At 42.3% G+C, this 12,103-nt stretch overlaps 2 protein-coding genes across 3 annotated transcripts in view; both read right to left on the bottom strand.

Annotated features, from left to right (window-relative positions):
* Positions 1–582: 582 nt before the first annotated feature.
* zfyve9b (zinc finger, FYVE domain containing 9b) lies at positions 583–9,577 on the bottom strand. Of its 2 annotated transcripts, none has more exons than XR_013905599.1 (16): positions 9,390–9,577; positions 7,367–8,076; positions 7,132–7,231; positions 6,848–7,050; positions 6,616–6,727; positions 5,181–5,303; positions 4,787–4,942; positions 4,450–4,674; positions 4,289–4,371; positions 4,044–4,148; positions 3,814–3,964; positions 3,082–3,162; positions 2,680–2,921; positions 2,326–2,431; positions 2,060–2,239; positions 583–1,241 (listed from the first exon to the last, which is right to left on the bottom strand). XR_013905599.1 is itself a non-coding variant. In XM_026158101.2 (16 exons), exons 1-16 carry the CDS (start codon positions 9,451–9,453, stop codon positions 1,080–1,082), a joined length of 2,724 nt encoding a protein of 907 aa, XP_026013886.1. In that variant the 5' UTR covers positions 9,454–9,576; the 3' UTR covers positions 583–1,079. The 2 variants fall into 2 exon arrangements, 1 of the variants encoding a protein (XP_026013886.1); XM_026158101.2 differs by having other exon boundaries at positions 2,680–2,842; positions 9,390–9,576.
* A 181-nt stretch (positions 9,578–9,758) lies between these two features.
* The window catches only part of btf3l4 (basic transcription factor 3-like 4), a 7,815-nt gene continuing 5,470 nt past the window's right edge, over positions 9,759–12,103 (bottom strand). Inside the window, exons 5-6 of the mRNA XM_026158836.2 lie at positions 10,455–10,514; positions 9,759–10,214 (exon numbers count right to left, since the gene is read on the bottom strand). Of these exons, the coding sequence (XP_026014621.1) occupies positions 10,168–10,214; positions 10,455–10,514 (107 nt within the window). The 3' untranslated portion in view covers positions 9,759–10,167. The remainder of the gene's footprint in view (positions 10,215–10,454; positions 10,515–12,103) is intronic.

Genomic DNA, 12,103 nt, shown 5'->3' with positions numbered 1-12,103 from the left:
AGGTCAACAAGGGCTCTATTCTTCATGGCACAAGGCAGAAATGGCATCCCGCAGACCGGAACCACCAGAACATTTCCCGCTCAAATCAGTTCATCAGGGTCAGGAATGGGGTGATTGCAAAAAGGTTTACTTTGCCTGTGTGAGGCAGATAATTTATCTGCCTATCCAGAATATAAAATGATGTTAAAATCATTAAATTACACTGCAGATTTTTTTTTTCCCTTATTCTGCATAGGCAGCCATAAATGAACTTAAAATTGTTATAAATTGGATAACAATTCAGAACTTTTAGTTGTTGGTGTGTGGGTTTTTTTTTTTTTTTTTTAAATGGTGGGAGACCTAAATCGTTTATAGCTACAATATAATGCCTTTTGATGGTTATATTAAAAACTGTAAATTTCCAAAAGCAACCTAAGGAGATCACAAGTACATGTTTCTAGGTCTTACAGGAGCAAAAGTCAAGTCTCTAGGAATGAGTTGGGGGGGCGGTAAACGGTAAAAAGCATAACCTTCCTTTTGATGAAAAATGGCAATATTTCAGTAAAACCGCTCAGGGTCCTTGGGCAATAGACAAGAACTCAGTCACTGTTGCAAGTTTAATTCCAAGCTAACATTACATTTCATGAGCAGTCAGTTAAAATTCATCAAATATTAAAACATTCTCCAGGCATTCATTCAGTGCGCATGAAGCTGCTATTTGGATTTGATACATAACTTCAAGTCATTCTCTTAGCTTTAAGGTTGTGAGCTATCACTTTAAAGGTATTGACTGTAAAATATGTATTAAACATTGTGACATTGATGATTTCAAGCCATGAAATTGCTACTACAGTGCAAGAGCTGCACCCTTATCTAATGGTCCATCGTAGGTTTCATGCGTAGCCTGATTGATTGTGGCTGGGCCGAGTGAGATCAGAAAACCACAAAGAGTCAGATCTCTTGGATGAGATGGATGCGGACCTTGGATATGATCCGCTTTGCCTTTGGAATGCTTTTATTGCCCTGAAACTGGTGAGAAGTGCTGGAGATGAAGCAGTGGTCAGGGTTAAGAAGATGAATTAGTGGAAAGTCTGAGTTCTCTAAGTGATGTTCTCAAGGATGTAAAAAATGAGCTCCATCACTATGGGCTCGCCGTCCCTCTTGCGCCCCCTGCTGTGGATGACAGGAATCAGCACGCTATTCAGCGCATTGAGGTACTGAGCTGGGAGGGGCTGCCCATTGCTCCCTGCCACAAATCCAGCCTGAAATAACAAATAAGCCACTTATTAGTTTTTTAAAAAGCCACAGTGGTGTTCTAAACTTTGTTCAAAGCTTTCTTTACTAATGAGATAAAATTCTAGGCTAGGTTTTCTATTTTTTTTTTCCACAAGAGAACGACGTGTTGCTGTAGTCAAAGTTCATACTGGGAAGTAACACAAGCTGTTTTATTTCACAACAAAGCTCGTGTTACTTGCAGAAGTGGGTGTAGCACATTATCTCAGATAATCTGTCTATAGACCACAGTCTGCACGTCCAGCCTACGATATGGAAGCTTGGGTAAATCCGTCTTAATCACCACATACTGTATGCGATCTGGTTCTCAGTCATTGCTGTTCATCTTCTTATGAATGGAAGGTTTTGCTACTATAAATCACCGGCCTGCTCCAATACACATTCAATTAGCTAAAAACATTTTTGCATTAGTGTCTTTTTTTCTTATTTTTCCGTCACTTAAAAATGTGTTTTTTAATTTGTCTCGACCAGTGAACAAATTTTAAATAGTTAAAAATGAACTCTGCTCTCCATCTAAATTACTAGTGCAGTGCTACGTTTTTACAATAAAGAACCCTGACTATTTTTTGTATTTTATTTTTGATTATTATTGTTGATGTGACCTTACATGGCTCAGGGCTGATGCTTACAAGGCCAGTTTAACCAGACAAATTGGCAGAAATAGATCACACGTTAGTTAGTTAGTTAGTTAGTCAGTTAGTTAGTTAGTCAGTTAGTTAGTTAGTTAGTTAGTTAGTTATACATCTCTCTCTCTCTCTGGCTACAAGAAGCTAAATTCTTTAAAGACCTCTTGGGAGTCAAAAGTGACACGCAGTCCCAGTTTGGCCATCCCGTCCTCTTTCAGCAGTTTAAGGTGTGGACACAGTGCCAAGCAAAATGCCCGGGCGATTCTCTCCGTGAGCCGGTTGTGTTCAGCAGAGTCAGTCACTGCTCCTTTGGGATTATCACCTGTCTGCAGAAAAAACACCTGCACAAAATATTCACGCAAATGTAAAGACGGGTGGCTGTACACATGGACATGCTAACTTTTTTTTAGCAGATCATTATATATACTTCTGTCCAGCGGATGATCTTTCCATTTTCTTTGTATTCGGACTTCTGGAACATCTTGGTACTGCTGATAGACTCCATTGATTTCCCATCGATGGGGCTGATGATGCTGGAGAACACAAACATTGATATGCGGTTACATGTACACACAGTTTAAAACAGACTGAAAAGGATGTGTCCTGCTTACACTGGACTCTTACACGCTTTTTTGCAGCTCTTTGTTGGGGTGTTCCAAATTCTAATCAACTAATGGCCCACCGTTAGTTTTTCACAGCTACCTTTTGAATGGGTGCTATATTGTTCTACTGGACTGAACACAAAAGCCTTCCTGCACTTCAAACAGTTGGACACACTCACCCCTTATTCACAGTGCATTTCTCCTCCACCCACTGTACACAAACAAGCTCCTGGCTCTCTGATTGGTCCAGCCGTCCACAGGTGACAGTGTGGTCTTTCATCTCCCGTAGTGATCGACGGAGCTCCGCCATGGTTTCCACGGTGATCTGCACCATTAGCCCATCTGCGAAGAGGGGACAGCGATACAGGAGAAACACACACAAACACACACCAATGGGGAGACACACGCCTAGACAAACAGTCTGTTAAAATGTACACAGACACACACATACAAAGATCAACAAATTCTGAATAAGCCAGTTTAAGCAGGGGCGCTCTACTTAAAATGTAAATGATGGCTATCCTCAGAGGTGAGGAGAAAGTAATGGTTAACCTGGCTTCTCTGGTCAGAGGGTATCCTACCTTCTACAACGCTGGATTTGGCCAGGTATCCTGCTGACGCTTTCAGCGCACTACTGAATATAATAAAGCATGATCCAGTAACTAGGAAGGAAGGAAGGAAGGAAGGAAGGAAGGAATGTCATTTTGATCAGTCTTTACAGTGACAAGGCAAAAACTACAAGTGCATGCACTGCCACCTAGAGTCACATAACTGGAACTGGCCGCGATTAACATCTCGAACCACTGTTGTTCTTTCATTTTCGAATTTTCTCCTACTTTTGCTCCGCTGCACTTAAGTTCACACTCAAACTGTTTTGTTTTATATGCAGTTCCATGAGCTACATATGTTTAGATGCACTGTAATAATATTCAGTGGGTTTGCACAATGTTTTTGTTGTGCAGAATCCATTCAGTTTGTGCAGCAAATTTACTTGAATGCCTTCTAAATTTGAAATGTGTAAAATCTATTCTTTGCTTCCAGTGTTCTCTGGAGTATATTCAGCTAAAGATTTACTGTAAGCGATAAGATTTCATTGATCATTTATCGATCATGCTTAGCTGTTTCAAGCTTATGCATATCTTTTAGCTGATTTATTAGATCCTCGTCGTTTAACAAAACTGGAGAAGTATTAGTACTACTATACTTTTAGCTGCTGTTTTAGCCTCATTTGTTCAGCTTAAATAAAGTAATTTCATATTAGCTGAGCAAAACTTTCCATGTGTCCCTTCCTGCCCCAACAACTGTGTTGTTACCTTTACGTGGTTGATTGTGGATGCTGATGGCTTGGGTCTGATACTGGCCATCGTCTGCTTGGACACAGATGAGGTGGGAGTCTGCAGTGTCATTGAAGCATGCCCCTATTGCCAGCACATGCTCATTGGACTTATTCACAGCCTTCATTAGCTAACATGGGAGATAACACGGGTAAATGATAGAGAAAGAAACTATATGTAAGAGTTAACTCTGTGAGGCTTAGTGTTACCTCATTATACCCAGTGTTCGGTATTTTTATGCAAGTCCTATGAGCTTCTAAGTCCACAGTGAGCCCCGATACCACTGGTAGGCTGTAACGGTAATTCCTAAAGTCCTGGAACAAAGCAGAATGGTAAAAAGATCTGGTGTCTGTTACACCATGTTTAATAAAAGTTGTGACACCAAACTTCCACTGCTGACAGGAAGGGCGGTTTTGCAACAACACAAAAAAATGTTACAAAATGCCATACTCACCACTAACAGTCGCATTATTGTGTGACCTATATCCCCAAACAAGGGCTTCCTAAAGCGTACACTGTACAGAGGGCATGGGTAAACTGGAACAAGAGACAGAAAGTGGGTAACTGGGGAAGAAACATTATAACTCAGAGAGCTTACATAGTTGCCTGGCTTACATCTGTACTCAGCCCCCAGTCGCAGCATGAGGCGCAAGGGAAAGGCTTTGGCCCAGGCCACCTCTGCTCTGTGGACCAGCAGGCCAAAGAGGTAGGGCTGGTTTGGCAGAGGTAGACCTTGAAGGGACTGGAGAGTGGAGCGAACGTACAGGAAGCCTGCATGATCCTGACTGCCAAAGAAGCTGCTGCCAAACAGGGAGAGTGACAGGTGTTTCACAACCTTCCCTACAGAAACATAAAGATGTCGAAACGTGTGTTATTATAAGAGGGAAGAAATACTACAGTCGTGAAGTAGAGACTGATAATATTCTGTGTATGGGCTTGTAATGTCTCTGACCTGTGAAAGTGTCTCTGTACAGCTGAATGAAGTGCCTAAAAATGTCTTTGGGGAAGCTTTTTTCTTCAGGTAGGCACTGCAGCAGCACCACCAGCTCCACCTGCCCTACAGCGTGCATTCCCTTTGTTGTCACACACCAGCACTTCCTGTTAACGTCTAATCAGGGAAATCAAGCATAAGCTGGCAGTCACATATGGACATTTTAAACAACAAATACAAGATGTAAGAGGTAGAAATATATACTCAGAAGTTATATTTAAATTTTAAAAAAATGATCAAAATATTTTCTGCATAGTGATGTAATTCTTGACACTGCTCAATTTTAAATGTGTACATTAAGTTCTGTATGCAGTTCATAATGCACAGTAAAAGGCAAGAGGGGAAAGATACTCACAGTTGACCAACTTCACCATAGCGAGCAGGTTAGCATTGAGAACAAACACCAGAGGCTTGGGTCTGCCGCTCTCCAACTCCTGAATAAGGAGCATCTCGGAGGGCTGCTCCTCCACAGTGTAGTCTGGGGGGTAGATTAGAACATCTTCTAATCTACTCTTACTCACCACAAAAAACAGCCCAGTATTAGATTAAAGATTAATATTAGAGTGTGGCTCTAAATAAGATGGCAAGTAGCAGGTAGCTGTTATTAATAACAGATCAGTTTTATTAATGCCTTGGGACTGCCCCATTTAACCAGGCATCACAGTGTCCACGTAATAAATGAAAGTAGCAGCATTCGAGTGTAGTAAGTCAGAACACCCAACACATTAATAAATAAATAAATAAATAAATAAATAAATAAATAAATAAGGACCACACATGTGGAAGGATTGCCTGGTTCTCTTAAACAATGCAATCACAAAGAGCAGCAAAGAGGCATCGGAGCATGTGCACAAGCTAGAGCAGCTGAGTGAGCATGAAAAAAATATTTGGAATTATTTACAGCAAAGTAGTCAAATGTGGCTCAAGTTGTTGGTAACATAAAGACATATACAGATTCATCATGCATATTTGGTATTGTGAAATTATGAACTGGCTCTTTAGATTAATGGGTGGAAATCATGCATATATGTAATACTTGCTGTAGTTGTCCCTTCTGGTTAGTGCTTAAACCAAAACAAAGGTGCTAGTTTCTGGTCAGTGGTTCCCTTGGATGGGCTAAGAGTTATAAAAGGGGAGGGGCAGTGAAGCTAAATTACAATTACAACATTTGCCCTGAAAGCAAGCCATGGACAGGTCTGTGAAAGGTACTGTTGGTTAATGCTTAAATAAGATTGAAAAAAAAAAGCTGCACTAACCATCCAAACATCAAAGCCTAGAAAAAATGTCGAGGCAAATCTTGGCTTCACCATAGTGGGCTATGGAGAGAGAACACTGTGTTTTTCTTGTCATAAAATAGTAGCTTCTGACAGCAAGTAGCGGAACAAGATGGACACTTTACAGAGTCACTTGTTCCTCATTTCTTTTTTTGCACGCCGAAGTTGTTTTTCTGTATTAACTATGGGGAATGTTATAGGCAAAGGAGGGTGAGCAGAAAAAAATGAGGAACCACTAATTTATTCAGTGTGAATCTGTAATTGCTGCTTTCACTAAACTATTAACTGCTCAAAATCAGAGACCATTTTTTCCCCTTGCCATGGGCTGCCCAATTTACATAGAACCCCTATTTCTTTGTGACCCGCCATCAATATTTGCACCATGCACTATGCAAGACATGAAAGCATTAACAAAAGGGGAGGAATATAATGAAAAACAAGAAGTATCTGGATCTGAGGAGGAAACACAATAAGTTTACTTTACACTTTTAAACTCTAAATTCGAGCTAGCCCTACCTCCTTTGACTCCTGTGGAGGTGAGTATGGGTGGCAAGCCATCCAAGGGAATGAGGTTAGCAGAGCTGCTCACTAAAGCTGTGGTTCCCCAGCCGTAGGGACCACAGGCCTCCTGGAGTTGAAGGGAGGCAGAGTGAGAATACATATATCATTCATTTTCCTCTAAATCAAAGAACAACAACAACATTTTCCCTGTAGTCGAGTTTTAGTGGCACGTTTTGGGTGAACCTACACCAATCATTGTTCCATGTGGCCTCAAAGTTCTCCTGATCTGGGGTGAACCCACAGGACTTTTAACAGGCCCACCCAGCACTCGACTCATCAGCGGTGAGAACGCGGGCTCCCTGACGGGTGTGGTCGGGGCAGACTCTGAATGCTTATTGGTGAGGATTTCGTCTGCAAACCACACCCTTCTTTTTCCTTTTGGAGACATCCCTGAAGAGAGGATACAAGAATGATTTCTGCATGATTTCAAAAATACAACTACAGCAATACCTAAAATAAAATTACGCTCACTTTTAATGAGTGCTGAATGACAGGAAATGCACACTCGTCCCTCCTTCCCATCCAGGTGTGTAAGTTTGAACTTCAAACTGGAGCAAAGTGCACAAAAAACCTGACGACACACACATGCACACACACCACACATGAACAGAGACACACACGTACACTCCACTCCACTTACAAGTTGCTAATTTTATTTCACTTCAGATTTAATTACACAGAAATGAACTTTTAAATCCTTTTTTACCTTCCCACAGGCACGGCAGTGGTGCCTCCTCTTGGTGAATGTAAACTTGATACCACACTTCATGCAGACCTGCGCTTCGGCATCGGGGACCCACACGGGGGCCACCTCACCAAGGACAGTGACTCGATCCTTGGACAGAATGCCAACGGGGCTCGTCTCAGACATGTCATCGAGATCCACAGGAGAAGTAGCGCACTCACCCATCGCTTCCTCCCCGCGGCCTGCCCCAGCCTTATTGGTGTTTGTCTGATCTCCTCGAGATGGTCCCTCCAAGCTGCAGGTCTCATCCTGCTGCTCCAGCCCACTTTCCTCCCGCTCCTTCTCCTCAATCACAGAGTCTTCCTTTGATGGGAGAACCGGCGACTTCTGGTTCTTCTCTTCCTCCTCCTCTGCCCACGCGGCCTCTGCTGGGCCCAACACTAGAGGGCTTGGGGACTCCTTTTCACCCCATGTGGAGATGGAAGTCACAGTGCAGCTGCCATTCTCCACTTGGGAAGCAGATTCAGTGGGATGTTCAATAGGTTTCTGCTCACAAGGTCCAGATTTGCTTCTGAGCGTCGCATCCGATGTGGCTTTAGATGGAGATTGCGGTCTGATTTCTCTACAGTCCAGTGCAGGTTTTGACACATCTCCATCTTTGAGCACCAGCAGACAGGGTCTGTTCAGCCAGTGGTGCTTGGTGTCCTGAAGAGACGTACTGTCCCCTTCATCTGTTTCAATGATAATGATATCACCAGCAAGAAGGGAAAGTCAACATCTCCATCTCTCTATCTGTCAAACATACACACACTAGCACATACAATGATGCACGTCCTGCCTGCTCATTAAGGCGAAAAAGCTGTTCACTGTTAAATAGACATCTTCTAGATTTCAGCCCTCACTAATGGCAGCATTAGTGTGGTTGCCCTTGAGAGGTGTATCTGATGATCAAAATAGCCAGTGGTAGTTGTACAAGAGATTAATGATACCATAGAGCAGCTGGTTCCCTAGAGAACAAAAAGTTGAGCAGTAACTTTGTGTTTAAACGTGTCAAAACCGTTGCTGCTTCCTTATATTGAGCCATATTGTTACACAAACACAAATACACACACAGAGGCGGATGTTAAATATGTCTAATGAACAAATAAAAGATGTTTCAAGTGACAGTACTGTGTTTATTGCATGTTTCAGAATAAAAATATGCAAGTAAGCCGCTTGATTCTACAATCACTCCATTCAAGGTTTCTACATTAAGAACACCTCCCGTAATTACAGCCAATTACTGATTCAATGCCCTTCCCAGCACATTAGCAGCCGGCAGCGCAAAGGGAGTTAATGTATGCACAACTGATGTTTCATTGAGCTACCAGCGTTTCCTGAATAGGCCGGTTTAAGGGGATAAGGCTCTTATAGGTTTAAATGCAGATCGTCATGTATTTGATTATTCGATTGAAAGTCTTGTCAAAACATTGGGCGCTACTGACTAACTGTACACGTTAAACTGCACTGCAGCTCATTTACAACAGAAAGCCATCCCTAAAAAACATGAAGAAAAAATAAAAAGCTGGCGGCGTCATTTCTACCGAAGGCAACAAAGTGAAGACTTCCCGAAACAGCGGCGTGCCTGCCTGCACCGATCCGGCTCACTGAGCGCTCACTTCCCGGGACAGTGACGCATTCCACACACGTGCAAATGTTTAATGTGCTCGCGGGCACAGAGGCCGGAGGCAATGCGACATTCACCCCGCACCCCGGTACACCGGATCAGCCGGGACACTTTATTGAGGTGACGCTGAGTGAGGCTACAGTGGAGTATGTATGTAAGCAGCCCGTGTTCACGCGAAAGTGCGCAACACGCACACATACGCGCACGCGCTTTTCAGATGACGCGGTCTATGCGCGCAGCCAAGTGTTATATCAGCGTTTTTTTCAGTGGCACACACACACACACACACACACACACACACACACACACACACACAAGCAATGAATGGGAGTAAACGCATTCCCACCCCGGTATTTCCAGAGCAATCAAACGTCTTACCCTCAGTTATTGCTCCCAAAAGGCTTTCATTCTCATCATCCCGCGCTGTGAAGAACTTCAGCATTTTATCCTGTTACATCTGAGCGCGGAGGAAAATGGATTCAAGCAGCAGTGCCTTGCTCACAAGCGAAAGATGGGATGAATTCGCCTCTCTCTTACCCCCCCTTCTGTGTGATCTCCCTCCTCCCCCGTGCCTCTCTGCAGCTCTTTGAAGAAACTCAAGAGGTGTGCAGAAATGTCCCTCCCCAGTTTGCTGTCCACACAGCCCGCAGGACGGTGTACAAGCCAAGACAGCAGAGCTAAGGTGCCAAACATAAAAATCCAGCCTTATGCACGACCTGTCATTCTGTAGGAAACTGACGAGGCTTCTTTTCACATGAATCTGCACACAATTCTTTGATTTATTGATAAAAACATTCAGAACATTCAGTCAATGATCACAGCATCATTTTAAAAAAATGTTAAACGTCTTTTTTGTTTCATAAACAAAACACACAAAAAAAATCTCTTAAGACTGGCTTTAAAGACCACAGTAATCTGATAATGACTGACAGTGTGGAAGAGATTCACCGTTTACCAGATGAGCGTTGGGTTCTTATTCTTTTCTCTCTCTCTCTCTCTCTTTTAAATACACAACCTAGTAGTGCTAGTGTGTGACTCAGACATCTGTAGGTCATTGGAACTGTGGGATATATTTGGAGATACTGTCTGATATGCCCGGATCACTACACTCAAAAAGACAGACGGAGGCTCCACTTCAGTCCAGTGAATTTTTCTGTCAGTTTGCCTCGTTCTTTGATGCTTCATCAAAGTTCTCCACGAGATCTACAGAACAGCAAAAGCACAGCATTAAATAGTTAAACTAGAGGAACAATCTAAAGTCACATACATGAGTTCAACTGTAGTAACTTTTCAGGGCTGCAGAAAAATATTCAAAAGAGCAAATTGACTTAAATTGAGTAAAAAGAGCAATCTTCTATACTACGATGAAAATTTAACAGAGTGTAGCTGTCTCTAAGTTTTCATTCTGATCATTCTTCTTTTTATTCATGTGACACTGCATACCTGGCACATCATCATCCTCTTCCTCAATGTCCTCTGGCTTTGGAGCCTTGCTTTCAAGAGCTAAGACGAAATGCACAAAAAACACATTTTAGCTGGAAAGTGATAGAAAGTTGCCTCAAATAATGACTTTTAACCTATGATGAAGCATATCTGTATACGAGTGTTCTCTTCCAGTATGACAGTACTCCATTCACAAACCATGAGCGATGGATCATCGGCAGTGGCCTTTGGCATCACCATGTTAGCATTCTCCACAATAAGGGAATAGTTTCAGAACAATGAGGCCCAGAGACTTGAAGAATCAATGAAAGGAGCACTGAAGCTGCACTGGTGGCATGTGGAGACACCGCTTGTCTCTGTATTTGGCAAACAGAGGTGAGAGGTTTTTTTGAGCTGAGTTTTCTATCATATATGCTGGTATTGATCTCTATGATATGCCAGTATTGGCTCATATCACTTGAAATTGAGACTTATTAGACCAGGCAACATTTCTTCCAGTCGTTTATTGCCTTAGCTTGTTTGAATCGCAGTCTCAGCTTCCTGCTGTTAGCTGACAGGTTGCTGGTTCGGAGATGATTTTTTTTTGCAAAACTGTTGCCTTTCTATTGGCTTGAAGCAGTCTGGCTAGTCTCCTCTGATCTCTGGCATTAACAGGGCATTTTCATCCCGAGAACTACCACTCACTGGATATATTCTCTTTTTCAGACCACTCTCTGTAAACCCTTAGAGATTACCTTCTTGTGCGGGAAAATCCCAGTAGATCGGCAGCCTCTGAAATACTCAGACAAACGTTTTCATGGCATGGCACCAAAAACCATGCCATGTTCAAAATCACTTTTACCTTTCTTCTCCACTCTGATGCTTGGTTCTGTGCCTAAATGCACTGACTTGCTCTCAAGTGATTGGCTGCTTAGATATGTTTGTTAAAGACCTAATAAAGTGGCCAGTATATGTTTATACCATCTTGGCTCATCTGGAAAAACTCATCTTTAAAAGATTTGCTTCACCTTGAAAAGTAAATATTAAGTATAAAGTGGATTTTGCATATTTAACTGTGTTGTAACTCTTCTTTGGCTAGAACTTGACCGGGGTTCAAATGGAGCAAACTGATCTGACGGGTCATACATCAGCATAGAAAGTCAGAAACCTGCATATACACTGAATGTTAAGACAAAAAAAAAGACGAAGAAGCCACCACAAGGTCGCACGGCTCTCAATCGACCTCTGTGATGTTAATGTGGCTTTAACTGTTCCAAGAAGCACTTGACCACCTGAACCGTTCCTAGAATCAGGACCAGGAACCAGGAAGAACTGGATAAACTGCACATTTCCAGGTGGACAAAGATTGTAGAGCCTTACCCAAGAAAACCAGAAGCTGTAAATGCTTTGGAAAGAGGATACAAATATTTTGCACATGAGCTGCTGCAAGAATTTCTTTCCCATGAATCAAAGTATAATCAACCTGTGGTGTCAACTACAAATTATCCTCCCAAAAAGGAAGCGAGTGAAAATGAATCCCAACTAAAAGGAAAAAGTTTAGGCGTTTACTTAACAGGTAAACTTTGTGTCTCCTACCTCTTTTATCCTTTTTGGTACAAACAAGTTAAGCTGATACCAAAAATGAACATAAAATCAATGAAATAAAAATC

The sequence above is a fragment of the Astatotilapia calliptera genome, chromosome 23 (genome assembly GCF_964374335.1).
Source record: "Astatotilapia calliptera chromosome 23, fAstCal68.1, whole genome shotgun sequence".
In the NCBI taxonomy this organism is placed as follows: Eukaryota; Metazoa; Chordata; class Actinopteri; order Cichliformes; family Cichlidae; genus Astatotilapia; species Astatotilapia calliptera.
The sequence above is the reverse complement of the archived record's forward strand: the minus strand, read 5'-3'. Positions and strand labels throughout refer to the sequence as shown.